The sequence below is a fragment of the Gallus gallus genome, chromosome 1 (genome assembly GCF_016699485.2).
Source record: "Gallus gallus isolate bGalGal1 chromosome 1, bGalGal1.mat.broiler.GRCg7b, whole genome shotgun sequence".
Lineage (NCBI taxonomy): Eukaryota > Metazoa > Chordata > Aves > Galliformes > Phasianidae > Gallus > Gallus gallus.
Genome location: NC_052532.1, coordinates 69,092,324 through 69,109,911, shown reverse-complemented (window position 1 = coordinate 69,109,911; position 17,588 = coordinate 69,092,324). Strand labels below are relative to the sequence as shown.

The following is a 17,588-nucleotide window of genomic DNA, read 5'->3' as shown; positions in this document are numbered from 1 at the left end:
GTCAGGAACTGGGATGGACTGCCCAGAGAGGTGGTGGAGTCACCGACCCTGAAGGCGTTCAAGGAATGTTTGGACATTGTGTTGAGGGACATGGTTTAATGAGAACCATTGGTGATGGGTGAATGGTTGGACTGAGTGATCCTGTGGGTCTTTTCCAACCTTGGTGATTCTATGATTCTATATGTGTTACTCAGTACTTTAGGTAACAATAAAAAAACAAACAATAAATCCTGTTTTTTTTCCTTACCACTCACAATTCTTAAATAATTGGTCAGTCTGTTGCAGCATCCAGGATTTTCCATGTCTACACAATTTGTCTTTTAAACCATGGGGTCTTTTGCTTATTACATCACTGATCACGGCTCTTTCTATTCTACCATCTCACCAAACGCCTATGCCTTTCCCCTTGTAATATCAAATATCTCTGAAGTTTTGTTTCCATGTTTAGAGAATTTCCTGCTCTCTAGATCTATATGCCTGAAGGTAAAAACAATTAAAATACATAGGCTGCTCCAAAAGTAATGCCTCCTATTTATTTCCATGGAAACTGCAAACAGATACAAAAAACACAATAACTCTATTTGATAGAGCAAATTCATGGCTACAAAACACTACTTTTTCATGTACTCGCCACCATTAGGTGATTTGAGCAGGTAAGCTGACAGAGACTCTCTTAACTTCGTGGTGTGACAGCAGTGCACAGCCATTTGGAACACAGCTTGACTTTCATGCTGCTGTCACCACTGCTGAAATGCACCACCCACTGCATCACTGTGCTCACAGTTGCTGTTTGGTATCCATAAATGTTCACCAAGCATTGATGAATGTCAATGGGTGCCATTGTTTCCACATGAAGGATTTCAGTGGCACACCTTTGCTTCATTTGCACTTCCATGTCAGATATCATTTTGTCAAACTGCCCCTCTGCTGCCATCTGTCAAACAGCAACAAAATATGACACAGTATTGGCAAGAAGGTTCAACCTCTACTGCCATCTCACTATCATTTGCCTCTGACATCATGGACCAGAATAACAAAATAGGAGGCATTACTTTTGGAGCAGCTCTCCTAGTTTCCCTGCTCAAACTTACATTTAGAATACCTTCTAACTTTCCAAAATTCAGTCATTAAGGCTATGTTATCTATTGGTTGCTCTGTAAGTGTCTTCAGACTGGAGAGTGGTACATAATGGGGGCCTCTAAAGATCGTTCCTAACTCACTATGCATTGATGTGTTCATTGGTTTAGCCAATCTATAAAATGGAAGTATAAATAGACTTTCAAATCATTACATAACAGTAGAATTGCCTACCATTTAGATAGAGGACACCGGTTGTTCCCCTGTATACAGCCTCTAATGCATTTTCTGAACTTGAATGACCTCTGTCTGCTTCGTTTTTTTCATTTCTAAAATTGAAATAGTGAAATTTGCCTAACTAGCATTCATAGTGAAAGGCTCAGTATATGTAAAATGCTTTCCAGTTCACAGGTTAAAAGGATTGGGATACAGAAACGTTTATATTTAAGTTACTGCTAAAGAAAAATCTCAGATATTTGATGTGATAGGAGATTTTCATGTATTTAAAATAAAGAGAGCAGACGTACTACATTAAAACAGTAGCTATGGACTGAGATCAGAGCAGACTGTTGAGGAAAGTTATTATTTCTTTGTCTGGGTCTGCTTTCATATGCTTCTGTTTAGATAAGGACTGTAATACAATCTGTTCTCTTTCATTGTTTGGTTTATGCAGGCACAGGCTTGCTACAGGAAGTGGTTTATCTAGTGAGTCAGGGAGCTGATCCAGATGAGATTGGACTAATGAATATAGATGAACAACTTCCAGTCCTAGAGTACCCTCAGCCTGGTCTGGACATCATCAAGGTACAATTTATTGCAAAGAAACTCACTCAGCATTTGGATATCTTTTTGTAGGCTCCATATTTATCACTTCATCTCATCCTTTGTCCTTGTCCTTGTCCTTTTCATCACTGGACTTGTTCAGTTTGTCGGAATGATTCAGAGTATTACTAGCGTATTTTGAAGTTGGTTTTATTAATCTTGATTATACTCCAGTGCTTCAAAACATATTTCTCAATGTTCTAAATATATTGACAACAGATTTCTTGAATAAAAGAGTTCCAAGCCTACCTTACTTACGTAAGTGGAAGCTCTCCAAATGAGAATTATTTGTTCTTATCCCTCCCCTGAATTTGCAGAACTACGAATACAGAGATCTGTGAATCTGTAGACCCTCTACTCTGAATTTGCACATACAGCTCCCTAGAGACTCAGGGTCTGTGGATCTATAGACTCTGTAGTGTAGTTAGAGAAGTTTGGAGTATTTTGCATTGAAATGACTTTGACATTGTTAAGAATTACTCAGATTAGTGGCATGGCATATTAAGTGTGATCTTGTTATTGCTCTTTAGATACAGGCCTCATTCCAAGATATGCAAAATACCAGGCTCCATCTGAGAACTGCTACAGTGCTTGCTGATTTGAGCTAGCTAAGGCTCGTATGGATAGATCTAAGCTGGTTCCAGTTACTTACTACTGCAGCATTTGGCCCTCTTTAGGATGAGTATTCAGGGGTCAGAGGTTGCTTTCCTTTTTCACTTTGTGACCCTAGTCTAGAGGGACCTCAGTGGTATGCCAACACGAATAAGCAGGAGCAGTAGTGAGAGGTTTAGTTTGAGATTACGCATTATGGATACTCTCTGCTAACAACTCGATCCAGTAGTAGTTTATGCAGCTTTTAACTACTGGAAGATGATTTGTGTCATAAGACAATTTTTTTTTTTCCAAATTATGATAGAAAAATACCTTTAAAAGTGTTCACATACTCAGATAGACCTTTGAAGTGTCTAGGTCTAATTCTGAGGCTAAAATAAGCTTTGGATTATAATTTTGATGTTGAAAAATTAAGGGCAGGGTTTTTTGAAGCTGTTCATTCAGCATTAATGTTTTTCACTGAATATTAGTGGGAGCATCAGTGAAAACAAAGTCATTTTTATGCTAAGAATCATTGACACTGCTAGTCTTCCTGGGAGGATCCTACAAATTGAAGTAGTTTGAAAGCAAAAAAAGACAACAACTTTTGCACATATACATTTTCCACACTTTTGATTTAAAACAGATGAAATTCCCTGACCTAATTTCTAGTCCAGACCCCTGTTAATTTAAGAAGTGAATTTCTGCACGTGACTCAGTAAAGTAAAGGACATCAGTTCAGGACACCTCAGGATGTGCCAAAAACTAATACACTGAGAAACATTTCTCTGCTTTATTTTAGGAACTGACATCTCCTCGCCTCATAAAAAGCCACCTACCATATCGTTTTTTGCCTTCAGACCTCCATAATGGCAATTCAAAGGTAAAAATTAATTCATGCTTGTTTAACTGAACCAGCAACAGTTGTTCATGTGCTCAGGGAATGGAAACAAACAAACATTCATTAAGATGATTTCCCTCCCTTGTCATAGGTAATATACATGGCTCGCAACCCCAAAGACCTGGTGGTGTCTTATTATCAATTTCACCGCTCCCTAAGGACCATGAGCTACAGAGGAACATTTCAGGAGTTCTGCAGAAGGTTTATGAATGACAAGTGTAAGGAGCGATTCTCTCTGCACGTGTTGTTATGCATTTATTTTCATCTCTGCAAGTGCAAAAATGATCTGGATAAAGATGCATTTATTTGTTTATAGTGCAAGGAGGTTGCTAGAGATACGGTGCTGCATGAACTTAGATTTGTCCATGCAAACTGTGGTCATGCCTTGTAAATAACTGTCTTACAATATTTGACCCTGTTGGATCAATTGTGTTCTACTTCACTCAGGTGCATTCTAGTTTGCACGAGACTGAGCTCATGCAATGCATCAGTAGGAATACCTTAGTAAGTTGAAGCGAACCCCTGTAAGAAGGTAACTGTAGGCTGAAAATACACTACTGTAATGCAACTTGTGTTACAACAGCTCATCAGCTGCTTGCTCCCTAACTCCTGTGGGCAAGGGCTGTTTCATTACATACTCACCCACTGTGCTCACTTCAGGCTGCACTACCTTAAGTAGTTCCATTGCACAAACTTAGTAACCTTACAGGGAGCGAAGGCCTGTGTTCTCATGTAACTGGCTGTTGCTGAGCTTTTTGCCAGTGGATTGCCATGCTTTGTAGCTAGCAAGATCAAAAAACAGAACAATGCAGTTTTTTTACTGCATTCTCTTTCTCTGTAAAATCTTCTTTATGTACCCTAATGTGATGCTAAGAAGTCACCAGACACTTTGGTCTGCTCTGAGACCAAGATCTCCTCTAGATCCAGTGCAGAAAGTGTTATTTCAATCTGGAATTTGGAGGACTTGATGCTAAAGAAGCTGTGTAATACTAAAGGAAAGAAAAAGGTAAAAGTCTGCCAGTGGAGAATAGTTAACAGGCTTTATAGTCCTTGCCACTTTCTTTTGTGCAGGAGAGTAAATCTCCTTCCATTCCCAGCCCACTTCAACTTTTTATTCTGCATTCTCTGAGAATGGGAATCTTGACTGCAACCCGTGAGCAGGAGCTTCTACGTTGGAGACCTATTAAAGATAGGTTCTTCTAAGATGGAATGAAGGTTCTGCATTCTTTTTCATGCAAATATCCCAGGAGCTATTTAGATCTTTATCTTATAGCGGCTATGTGATTTATCATAACCTTCTAGAGTCAGTAAAACATTGCAGCGTGTTCTGTGTCCATAATTATGCAAAGTGAGTGTTTTGTAATACAGTAAATATAGCACTTATCTAAGTGTTTCCATCTCATGGAAGCAATACAGAAGCAAAAAAAAAGTAAACATTCAAAGTAGTGCAAGAGGGAGAAGCACTAAATCCAAATGACACAATCCCATTCTTTTTACCCCTCCTTATATCTGTCCATCTGGAAACAGATTCAATAAATGTTAGCTCTTGAATGGGGGATTAATCTTGAATATGCTAATTCTTTGGCACTACCCTCCAGAGCTTAAGGGAATTTCTCACATCAAATGCAGGTAAACTCTGCTACCATAATGTTAACAGATTCTTGCCCTGTGCAGTTAAGAGCAGCTAGGAAAAGGGGTTTTTGCCTGACTGATGTGTAAGCTTCATGCATGAATTTCTTTAAAATTATTAAGAATAGAAATGATGTTTAATACTTTTCTGAAGCTGTTTTGTTGTAAAGATAAAAATGTCAAAAAAATATTGAGAAAATATGAAGAACTGCTCACTGTATTTGCTCAGCTTCTGCCTTGATTATCTGAGATACTTTGAGGTAACTTAGTACTGTGCCATTGTGTCCAAGAAGGTATCCTGGGATACATTAAAAAGAGCGTGGCCAGCAGATCAAGAGAGGTGATCCTCTTCCTCTACTCTGTCCTGATATGGCCACATTTAGACTACTGTGTTCAGTTCTGGGCTCCCCAGTTCAAAACAGACAGGGATCTCCTAGGAGTTCGGTAGAGGGCCGCAAAGATGATAAAGCTCCTGGAATATCTTCTATGTGAGGAAAGGCTGAGTAACCTGGGTCTGTTCAGCCTGGGGAAAAGAAGACTGAGAGGGGAATCTGATAAATTTTTATAGCTAAAGGGAGGTGGGAGGCAAATGGATGAGGCCAGGCTCTTCTTGGTTGTCTGTAGCGATAGGACCAGGAGTGATGGCCTAGAACTTGAATGTAGGAAGTTCCATACAAACATGTGGAAGAACTTTGTTATAGTAAGGGTGACAGAGCACTGGAACAGGTTGCCCAGAGAGGTTACAGAGTCTGCTATGAAGATGAATTCAAGACCCACCTGGACATCTACCTGTACAACCTATTGTATTGTATTTAGCAGGAGGGTTGGACTCGATGATCTCTTGAGGTTCCTTCCAACCTATGCAATTCTGTGATTCTGTAATGCATTTCTCCTTCACTTTCCTTTCTGATAATGTTGGCAGCAAAAGATATTCTCTAGATAATAAATGCCAGTGTCTGTACCTCTGCTACACACAGAGATTGACAAAAATCAGTCCAAATGTGGACTTTATCAGAGAAGTGGAAAATAAAGCAGGAAAAAATTGAGGGGATTGGATCTTCCATTAACCACTGCCGTAGCAGTGCTGGTAACACGGGCCCTCCTGGTGTACCACCTTAGCAACAATATGTCTGAGACCATGTTCTGGCATACCTATGTAGTTTGCATGGAAACGCTAAGAAAGTAATAATGGAAGAGAATAGGTCTTGCATTTTAGAGGAAGCAAAAGATGTAATGATAAATAGAATATTCTGTTGGTACATCTTTAGTATTCTGAGAATGACAGTGAAGCAAATTAATACGTGTGTTTCTTCAATACTTGTGTAATAAAGAAAGGATAATGGTTGTTCTTTGTCCATCACAGCAGATGCTTTATGGAACTTTCCACTCTATATAGCTTTCCACTATGTAAGTTGTATATAGCTTTGAGGGATGGAAGGTGCAGTGTGATAACGCCAGCTGCAGGAATTCTCACAGGTCAGAGCCACTGAAAATTTTCCTTTTGCAAATATACCTCTGTAATTTTTATGTTGGCTCAACTTCGGTGCAGTAGTCAGGCATTACTAATACTGAGCTCCAGAGAGGCCCATAGTGAAATATGGTTGCACTTTCAGTTGAGTATTTTTTCTTTAGGGTAGGTTAGCTCTCTTGAATATTCCAAACTGGTAGAAATGCTCTTTTTCAATTAAGTTAATCACTGTGCATGGCAATGGAACAAAACCAGACAATTCTCTTAGGGCTGTTAACCACCCTAATTAATTTAGTTTTCTCATTTTTACATTTTTGAAGGGGAATTAATAACAACAGTATTCATTTTTCCTCGTGCCAATCATAATATCTTCTGTATCTGTAGTAGGATATGGTTCGTGGTTTGAACATGTCCAAGAGTTTTGGGAACATCACATGGATGCCAATGTACTTTTCCTCAAGTATGAAGATATGCACAAGGTAGGTTAGACATAACAAAGAAGCGTTTCAAATGCTTTAAGCGTCATAACATTTAAAATATATGAAGTAAAAAAAATGCCTCTTGTGCCTGTGTTTGGACTTTCTGATGTCTGATACCATTTTTAAAGCACTGGCATTCATAGCTTCCATGCACTGTTAGCACTTCTGTGAACCTAGTAATTTACTCAGGAATCTGCCTGCTTGCACAGGTGGTCAACTGCTCACACAAGGCAGGGAGGTACAATTGTCAGGACTTGATGCACATCACTCGACCTTCATTTAAAATAAATGTCTTACTGTGTGTGTTGTATCAATGAGAACTGAAGTCTCTCTCATTAGGGGTTTGTCTTACATATCTGACATTTATTCTGATTATTTGGTTGTTCTTACGATCTGCTGTGAATCTATCTTAAAACAATTAGAGGTGATCATGTAGCATGAGGTGAACTTCTAGGGTCATTATAGCATGCTGGCTGATAAATCCACTTTATTTTTAATCAGAAATGTAATGGAAGTACTACATTGAAAATTATTTTCCATTTCCTATAGCAGTAACATATTTTTGAGAATTAATAAAAATTTTCGAAATGAGCACTGTTTCCCAAGGATTCATGTTGGGACTGGTACTCTTTAACATCTTTATCAGTGATATAGATGATAGGTTTGAGTGCACCCTTGGCAAGTTTGCTGATGACACCAAGCTGAGTGGTGTGGTTATACAGCCAAAGGGAGGGATGCCATCCAGAGGGAGCTTGATAAACTCAAAAGGTGGGCCCATGTGTACCTAATGAGGTTCAACAAAGCGAAGTACAAGGTTTTGCACTTGGGTCGAGCTAATCCCAGGTATGTATACAACCTGGGAGAAGAACACCTTGAGAGCAGCCCTGCTGAGAAGGACTTAGAAGTTCTGGTTGATGAAAAACTAACATGAGCCAGTAGTGTGTGTGCTCTTGTAGCCCAGAAGGCCTGTGGTGTCCTGGATTGTGTCAGAGGAGGAGTGGCCAATAAAGCGAGGGAAGTGATTGTCCCCCTCTACTCTGCCCTCATGAGGTTCCGGCTGGTGTACTCTGTCCAAGTCTGGGGCCCCCAGCACAGGAATGGTGTGGAGCTTTTGGAGAGGGTACAAACGAAGGCCATGAAGATGATCATAGGGCTGGAGCACCTTTCCTATGAAGACTGGCTGAAGGAACTGGACTTATTCATCCTGGCAAAGAGAAGGCTGCAGGGAGACCTCATTGCAGCCTTCCAATACTTAAAGAGACTATATAAACATGAGGAAAATAAACTTTTTACAAGGATAGATATCAATAGGACAAGGGGGTTGGCTTTAAACTAAAGGAGGGGAGGTTTAGATTTTATGTCAGAGGAAAGTTTTTTAATGAGAGAGTGGTGAGGTGCTGACACAGGCTGCCCAGAAAGGTTGTAGATGTCCCCGTTCCGGGAGGTGTTTAAGGCCAGGTTGGATGGGGACCTGGGCAATCTAATCTAGTACTTGGTCTATCAGTTGGCAAACCTGCCTGTGGCATGGGGGTTGGAACTTGATGATCCTTGAGGTCCCTTCCAACTCAAGCCATTCTATGATTTCTATGATATTTGACTGGAAAATTAATGCAGACATAGGATGAACCCAGCTCCTATGTCTAAACCTCCAAAAAGGCAAGAGAAAGGTAGAACTCAAAGCTGAATAAACATACAATTTCAGCTTATATTTTTCTTGTACTTTCTGACAGAAGATGTAGTGAAGCAGAATAATGTTAATAATTTAGTAGCAATGATTTCAAACTCACGATTTTGAATAACATTTTCATTCTTAACTGCGCACTGAGGGATGCTGCTGAAAGCTGGTAGCACCACAGCATCTTTCTACTTCTTGCTTGTCCTCTAATTACTTGGAATGTGTAGGCTTATTCTCAGCAAATCAGAAGGTGGCAACATTTTAAGACAGTGATGTTTCTGGAACTTCCCATTCATCATGGTGTAAATCATTTTGAAATACTGAAAATCATTTTATAAACTCACTTGAAATATTGCAAAATAAACTAATCTTTAAATGCTCTCTTATAGGACTTGGCAACAATGGTTGAGCAACTGGTGAGGTTCTTAGGAGTTTCTTATGACAAAGCACAGCTGGAATCCATGGTGGAACACTGCCATCAACTCATTGATCAGTGCTGTAATGCAGAAGCACTTCCTGTTGGCAGGGGTATGTTTAAAACCCACAGTAAAAATCTTAATAGTGGAAGTTGAAAAAAGCAACTGACAGCTTAGTAACCTTCAAGATATGTTAAGGTGTTGACAAAATGTTGATACATAAATGATGAGAGGAAACTGATTTTTGGTGTAATTTTGGGAGTTGTTTTGTAATAAAGATAGAAATGACTGAAAAGAACAGAAACATTCAAGATCAACAGCTTATATTCAACACCATCAAAACTGCTCTGTTCAAGAAGACAAGATGTCTTTCGCTTACTTCAACTGATTAAGCTATTGATTTTGAGAAGACCACTTAGCTCCTTCTGACATTTGGAATATCAAAGCACATACAATTTCTTACAGTTTGTCCTGGCTTAAAAACCCTTGTGTTTCATTGTATGAGATTCTCTGGAATAGCAGGTAATTCTAGTTTGAAGTCATCAAATGACAAGAACATGTAGTTTTTCTTATGTGCTTTTTTCATTGTCTGCCTTGGCTGTCTAAAATGTGTTTAGCTTATAGATGTTTGTTCTCGTGAGGCCTATCTGCAGGAATCTAAAGTGCCCTTTGATCTAGTACATCTATCCTTTGACAATGTCAAGAAATCAAGTCTTTTCTAATTCTTCTTTCTGATAAGCATAGAAGAGTAAACTCAAGAAGCCCCCTCAACTTGTTTAACATAGCACTTAACAGCTCTTTTTGAAAATGAGGGCTTAAGAACATGATTGAGAATTCCTGTGTCAGCTTCACAAGTACCCTTTCCACAGTGATTTCAAACTGAAGAAATCACTTGAGCCACTGATATAATTCAGCTTTATCTGGAACTTTCCGTTCCCTCATTTGTCTGTCTGTGGCCATGTTACCACTTTTTGTTACAGCATCATACGTAAAGCTTGTGCTTGTCATGGCCACATAGTCTTTTCAGTGGAAGTGGTTTAAAGGTTATTGTCCCGTACCTAGGCAGCGTGACCTGAGTACTTTGTTCTTAGCTTTCTGTGTAGGAGCCCTTTCCACATTACTTCTCCCAGCCAGTCTTGTTATCTGCAAGTTTTCTTAACTGTAATTTCTATAAGTATTTTCAGATCTCTGATATAAACTTCAAATATCATCAGCCCTTCTTGACTACTTATTTTAAGTTAGCCAGTTGCTTATTCATTTATCGTACATTTTATTTATTAACATGGGGCTGGCTGCCAGATCTTCACCAAGCTGCTTCCTCATTTCCCTTGAGCAATACTGGAGGAGAAAAAACAATGAATGGGTCAAGATAAAGACAGGGAGATAACTCAGTAATTAACATCACGGGCGAACTTGGGAAAGATTAATTTATTTCCAATTAAAAATTGAGTACGGTAGTGTGAAACAAAACAAAAAACAACTTTTTCTCATGCCCTTCCTTTGAAGTCTTGACTTCAGTCCTCATTCCCCACATCTTTCCAACCCTGAGTGGCACAGGGTGAATGGGGAACCTGTTAACAATAGTTAATGCTGCTGTTTCCTCTTCAGACTTCTCCCCTGCTCCAGTGTGGGGGTCCCTCCCACAAGACACAGCCTTTCACAAATTGTTCCACTACGGGTATTTCCAACAGGCTGCAGTTCTTGAAGAACCATTCCACCATGGGCCCTCACCATCGGATACAGTACTTCAGGAAGAAACTGCTATAGCGTGGATGACCCATAACAGGCTTCAGCGTGGAAATCTGCTTCATCATGGTCCTCTAGGCTGCAGGATGACAACCTGCTTCTCCATGATCTTCTCCATGTACTTGCAGTGAAACAACATGTGAAACAACACTTCCTCCCACTCCTTTTATCCTCACTTTGTGTTGTTTCTCTCATATTTTTCTACCTCCTCTCTTGCAACTGTTTCACAGCTTTTACTCCTTAAATATGTTATCATAGAGGCGCTGCCAGCTAATGGTGATCAACTTTGGCCAGTGGTGAGTCTGCTTTAGAGCCATCTGGAACTGATTCTGTCCAGTGTGTGGAGCAGCTCCTGAGCTCTTCTCACAGAAGCCACCTTCGCAGCTCCCTCAGACTTTTCTGTGTAAACTCAATAGAGTGTTATATAATTGTACTAAAAGACACTAAAATCACATGTCTTAAAAAAGTCCATTGTATTTTTGCAATCACCTTTATCAGTCAGACTGTAATCATATGAACATTCAGTCAGGTTTGTGTGAGAGGATCTGTTTCCCATGAAAGTGGGTTTACTTGTATTCTGTACTGCCTTTGTCTTTCTTGTCAGAGCTTTATGCCAGTTTTCATCCTCCTGCCCAGGCTATGGTCAGAGTAACTGACCCTCAGTAATCTGTATTGTGTGCATGTTGTCACATACTTTTCAGAATGTTGTACTTTAAAAAAGCCATTGCTTAGATATCCTTGCTTTTATCTGTGAATTTGTGAACCTGCCATGGAAAGGTTGTTATGTAGGAGCTGTACACTCCAGTTGTTACAGATCTGGAAACTGAACTTCTCTGAGCAGTTCTGTAACTGTGGTATGGCACCTCTTTTGCCCCAGTGCAGTTATGTTATGGTACATGATGAGTTCTTGAAATAAATACCTCAAGATTGCTAGCTTGAGTTAAAATTCTGGTAAGGACAAAGGACTGGAGTTTTACTGAAAGACCTCTAGTTTTCAGTAGAGTATCCACCATGTAGTGTGTTTTTCTGCTGTTAGATGTCTTAACTCTCATCTTACTCTCCCCTGCTTCTTCAAACTGAAAATTCAACATGTAACACAAGTTGCATCTTGTGTGAAAACCACAGACCATCTCATTTACAGTAGAATTTTACAGCAGGTTACCCGTCTGATTACCAGCCCACTTCTTGGCTGTGAAGACAAGATCAAAAAATGAGCCTAGTGAGGCTTCCTGAGCACCTTGGAGTTTCAAGCAAGATTTTGCAAACAACAGAGCCATATTCTCCTCTGTTCAATTACGTGAAGTAACACAGAAACCTAGGTTTGTACCTAACCTCTTCTACCTTAGAGACCTATGGAGCAGCACCACAGCTACTTGCTGTGCACAGCTGAAATCCCTCCTTCTTGTCTAGCAAAAGCTGGAAAGGCAGTTGTGAAAGGAAGGTGAGACTGTAATATCAGAAAAACCAGAGAAAAGAGAACAAGAGCTGCTGCTGAGGCCTTCAACAGGGAGAAAGGTCAACTACTGTCCCCACTGCCCAGTTCATCCACACAAATGGGTCAGTGCCCACTTTTGCTGCATTCACACTTCCATATGTAGTGTTAGTGTTCACTGTTTTGTAGTAGAGCCTGCAAACTCCCAAAGGTCTGAGCCTCATTCTTATCTTCTACAGATCTTTCAAAAAAGATCCCTCTGTTTTGTGATATAAGAGGAAGGCAGCTACTACAGCAAATTTAATATTTTGTCATTTGCTCTCTGTGTGCTTTTTATTAAAAGTATTCTTATTTTGAATTTCTTTTGTTCACTGTCTTTGGCTTTTACAATGTTTTGTTACTTCAGAAAGTAGCTTCATTAACAGAGCTTTGTTCTTCTGTTCATTTGTGTGACAAAGAATTTTGGCAATAACATGACAGCTTATTGTAATTTGTTTCAAATATTTTTAATTTGTCATTAGTTACGTTTACTTTATTTTGCTTTATTTTAGTTCTTCATTTTTTTTTTCTTTTAGCACATTGATCTTTACTCTGAAGATAACCCTGAGCTTCTGTGAAAGCAGAAAAATGGTTAGATATATTACTTATATTTGACTCATATCACATCATAGTTTACACAGTTGCATGATTCAAATCATAAACCAGGTGGGTGACTTTTTTTGACAACCTATCCATTCATATGGTAACAAAAAAAACATGTTACAAATTGCCTACTGCATATGCCCTTTATAATACCTATGATTTGTGTTCTTAGGGAGATTCAGAAATTAAAAATCCATCTTTCCCAAGCAGAGTAAGAAAATGTATTAACATTATTGAAATGGAAATACAGGCTTTTATGCAATTATAGTTGCCTGAATAAAACTAATTTTCATTATCAGATATTTATGGTTGCAGGAAATGTTTTAACTGTCTGTTTGATAAAGGATGAATTTTGCAAAAGAAATATCTATGATGTATTTTCTGTAACTTTCATGTTCTTTTGACCTTTGGCTCTTGAAAGCAAACTGTCAACCCTTTGGGAGTTATAGGGCAATCCTGGTTTCATAAAATGGTCCTTGCCACACTTACTGCATCATCATGTAAATGTCTAATTTACTGAGGTTTCAAACAGTTTTGTTTTTGGGCTCAATTATAGAGTTGCTGCATAAAAGCAATGGTGATTAAATTAAATGGGTATTCTTTGTATGCATCAAATGCATAATTAAGTTCCCTGCATGTAGCTTTGCTCTTACTGTTATGATTAAACTCGGTGGTAGCACAGTCTCAGTTTTCCTTTCATTTATTCCCGCTGAACAAGCCTGGATTTTGTCTTTATTTATACCCAATATCAGTGAGACACCAACAAATAACCCTGACTGACTATGACGTAAATAAAATCTATCACAAAGAATCAGCGCCTAAGGGAGATGTAGCCTTTGACTGGTGACTTCAGCAGTGTCAGCAAGTGATATTACTAGCTGGTTTCAGTAGGCAATACTCCATACACTGAAAAAATGTTCAGTATCCATAGCACATCCACTGAAAGCTTTCTGTTCCTTATGTACAAAATTGAATGTCACAAACTGGGTGTATTGCGCACATTCTTTTCAATGGATATAGTCTAAGTATTCATATTTAACATATTGTCACTCTCAGTTTTGAAAAACATGAAGTCATCTGTTGAATTAATCTTCAAATGTAAAACAATAGACATTTTCTGTGCTTCAATTTCATCGATATTCAGTGATCTGCTTCATGCTCTGTATTCCATGCAGCTTTTGGATAGTTTTCCAACCCACACGTGGTAAAGGCACAGTCATTTTGAAATGTATTGTTAGGTGATGGGATTATTAAGCATCCATTCTTTGCACTGTCACCAGAAATCAACTTCTGACTTAACATCCAAAAGAAAATCTGTATTTAATGCTCATTAAGGCTAGAGCAAAATCTTGTAATCTGATTTTTTCCTGAATAATACTGTCCAAATCCAGACCACAAGGTGTAGGGTACTCACTGTAAGGTTTTACAAGAGTTGTAGCAGTGGGCAAATGGGGAAAGATACTAAGGAGCCTCAGGTCTTACTGAGGTTTCAGTGAAAGCTAATACCGATCAGCTTCTCACAAATAATACTTTGTGCCCTGCATAACTAGACTGTAGAAATTCGGTATCCTGTCTGCTCTCTGACTTGTGTTCCCTCTCTGTTTCAGGTCGAGTTGGGCTATGGAAAGACATCTTCACTGTTTCAATGAATGAGAAATTTGATTTAGTATATAAACAGAAGATGGGAAAATGTGACCTCACATTTGATTTTTATTTATAAAAAATGCATGCATATGATATCCAGATATAGCTAGAAGTGCTTTATGCATTCATTTATAACCTGCTGGACAAACTACTGTAGCTATTATGTGTAACAAGATTTAAAGAAAGAAAATCAGTCTAAGTAAACCATAGCGGATACAATTATCTTTGATCCTCAACAGCTGTTTATTTTCTGGTATTTTAATTCTTCATCCACACACAAGAACTTCCTAGACAATACTAGAATATTCAGCTGTTATGGAATGTATTATATAAGTATAAGGTATGTATCATATATGCAACTAGAATGTACGCCTTTTCAGCCCCACATTGATTATTTAATGTTTTATAAAAGCTTTTCACTAGAACCTAAATAACTGTCCATAAACCAAATAAATTATTTCAGAGGGAATCAAGTAACAGGCCAAAACTGTATGCTAGAATGATCTCAGGGGTTAATCATCATATTTATTTTTATAGCCGGTAAATCAAGTATAAATAAATCCCATTCCAAAATAGTAGCTGATCAAAGTGGGGTTCACACTAAGTTCTGCACACCCGTATCTGTGTAATTTCTGAGTAGGTTCTGTGTACTGGCATACTCTGCAAGACAGGCCTTGTTATGAAATACAGCTTTGATTGTCACTCTAATCACAAGACCCACCCATGTTTCAGATGGATGTCCTCCTGATGGATGAAGTTCAGCTCCATGCTGAAGGTCAGAAAACAGAAGCTTTTTTAGCCCCCAGCTCTTGCTCGGTCCCTCAAAACTGGGCTTAAAAGCTTAACATCTGATACAGAAGTCTTTCTTCAGGAATCAGTCTGACTAATGTTGGTTTCCTGTGTAGATCTGAATTTCACCTGTTAGATACAGGAAGAGAAGATAAGGTAGAAGATAAGGTGCTGGATATCCTCCAGTTCCACCAAAAGTTAAAAGCACTCAGTACTATTCTTTGTGCTACTGGATTCCATCACACCTCACTTAAGGCTGGTTGTATGTGACACAGTAAGTAGGCAGAGGAAACAGCAGCACTGAAGGAAGAGAGTTTAGAAATACACCACCAGGTGGAAGTACTGTATGCATGATAGTTTCAGTAATTGTAAGCTATGACCCATCTGGATTATAATCAGAATTCAAGTTTATTACTTTATCTTTTTTATTTTCTATGACAGGTATGCAAACAGCCTGAAGTGGGCTACTATCACTATAAAGCTCTCCAGAATGATTTTATTCTGTTAGGTAATGACATCAATGCCTTTTAGGTTCTCAGCTGCAGGAGGCCCATTTTTGCTAGTCAAATACTCAATCTCACCAAAAGCTGTGAGGAAGGACTAGCAGATTTTTGGTGTTTCAGTTCTGTTGGGAAACAAACTGTCAGTTCAGCTGGCAAGTGGTGTAGCATGATGTGGCTTGACAGCACTTTTCCTTGTATATTTGTGAGTGAAAATGCTTTCTGTGAAATTTTATTTCTATTTTTATATTTTTAGTACTGTATGAATATTAAGCACTACACATTATACTTCTGTGCTTGCTCGCTTATTGAATAAAAGATGTGTTCCATGCGTTGTGGTTTGCTCATTTTATAGACCTTGTATTCAAGCCATGTCATCTTGGAACACAGATCCTCTTCACTACCAACACCTCGAAACTTAAGACAGAAGAACTGCAGAAACACAATATCAAATCAGACCACTGTCTGACCCTGTGAGCTGTTTCTGACATGGCCAGTAACAAATGCCTATGCAAGAATGTAGTAGAGAGCACAAGATTTTGTGAGCGTCTTTGTGTTTAGTAGCTCTTTGTGGAGTTTTTCTTCCCTCATGCTGGAACTGACAGCATCCTGTGGCAATAGACTCCACACATAGTGCAGAAGAAGGACTTCCTTTGTTTGCTTCGGGGCTGCCATCACATAGTGTAATTTGATTTTCCATTGTGATGTATGATACAGTCACTATTCCATCCACTCAGGATTTTACACTTACAGCTCTCAGGCTGCTCTATTCTGGAGTCTTTGTCATACAGAAGGCCAAAACCCACAAACTGGTAAGCCTTCAAGAAGACGGGAGCAGAAGGAATAGTTGTCTCCTGTGACTTGCTACAGAGAGAACAGAATTTCCCCATACTTAATGCAAATTTGAGTCAGAAGAAAGATTTCACTAGCACAAAAAACCCACTGAAGTTGCTTTAACCTAAGGACATAACAAGTGATTTATCCTTACGAGTCACCTAAAAAGCTTCTTGTGTTTCTGAAGACACTAGTGAATCAAATTCCCATTCTCAAGCACAGCCTATCTCCTTTGCTGCAGAAGACAACCTCAGGCCCCAAACAAAAGCTGGTGTCTTCTAAGCCCATGTTTTTAACACTTATGTCTATACGTGTGCTGATGCCAAACTTAGTATATATAGTCACCAGCTAACAAGCCAGGGGAGGAACAGCTAGTGCAATCCAAAAAACCTGCATAGTACAGACAGCAAGAGCCTCTGTGACAATCCACTGTGTATCTACAACTATGCTGGAACTCCACATATTAGAGAACAAAGTTACTATGTGCTAAGAATCTGCTTTCCAGAAAGGCTCTCCTCAGCCAGAGTTCATCTCTCCAGTCCCTTTACCTCATTGCCCTGAGCTATTAGGATAAAATGATCCAAACCAGAAACCTGCCCAAAGCCTGTTCCCACAGAAGCCGTGCTGAAATTTTACCTTTGGATGTCAGGTCCTTCCAAGCATTTCAATCTATTAATAGGTGGTGAACTCCATATTTTGACAATTTGAACCTTCAGGGCTCAACCTATGTCAACATGACTCTCTGTACAAATCCCTTGATCAAGTGCCCCAGGATGTATCTGTAGACAATGCCTTACTGATATAAACTTAGTGTAAATGAAAAACACCATAAAATTTACAGTTATTTTTCTCCCCTCAACATTAAAATTTGCTAATTTTCCTCTGCTAGCTGCTATAAAGTTAGAAGTCACTGTTAGTGAGATTTATCATCGTTATGTAGCTG

At 39.0% G+C, this 17,588-nt stretch overlaps 1 protein-coding gene across 3 annotated transcripts in view; it reads left to right on the top strand.

The window, feature by feature from the left end:
* Positions 1–16,142, top strand: part of SULT4A1 (sulfotransferase family 4A member 1) — a 33,427-nt gene extending 17,285 nt beyond the window's left edge. The window contains exons 2-8 of one of the 3 annotated variants that reach the window (XR_001467954.4): positions 1,751–1,881; positions 3,293–3,373; positions 3,483–3,609; positions 6,873–6,967; positions 9,032–9,170; positions 12,812–12,941; positions 14,486–14,505. Coding sequence is in view for 2 of the 3 variants with exons in the window: in XM_015291200.4 (XP_015146686.1) it covers positions 1,751–1,881; positions 3,293–3,373; positions 3,483–3,609; positions 6,873–6,967; positions 9,032–9,170; positions 14,486–14,598 (686 nt within the window). In the remaining variant the exon portion in view is untranslated. Of the gene's footprint in view, positions 1–1,750; positions 1,882–3,292; positions 3,374–3,482; positions 3,610–6,872; positions 6,968–9,031; positions 9,171–12,811; positions 12,942–14,485 lie in introns of all 3 variants that reach the window. The other 2 variants (XM_015291212.4, XM_015291200.4) reach the window with 2 other exon arrangements.
* Positions 16,143–17,588: the final 1,446 nt, after the last annotated feature.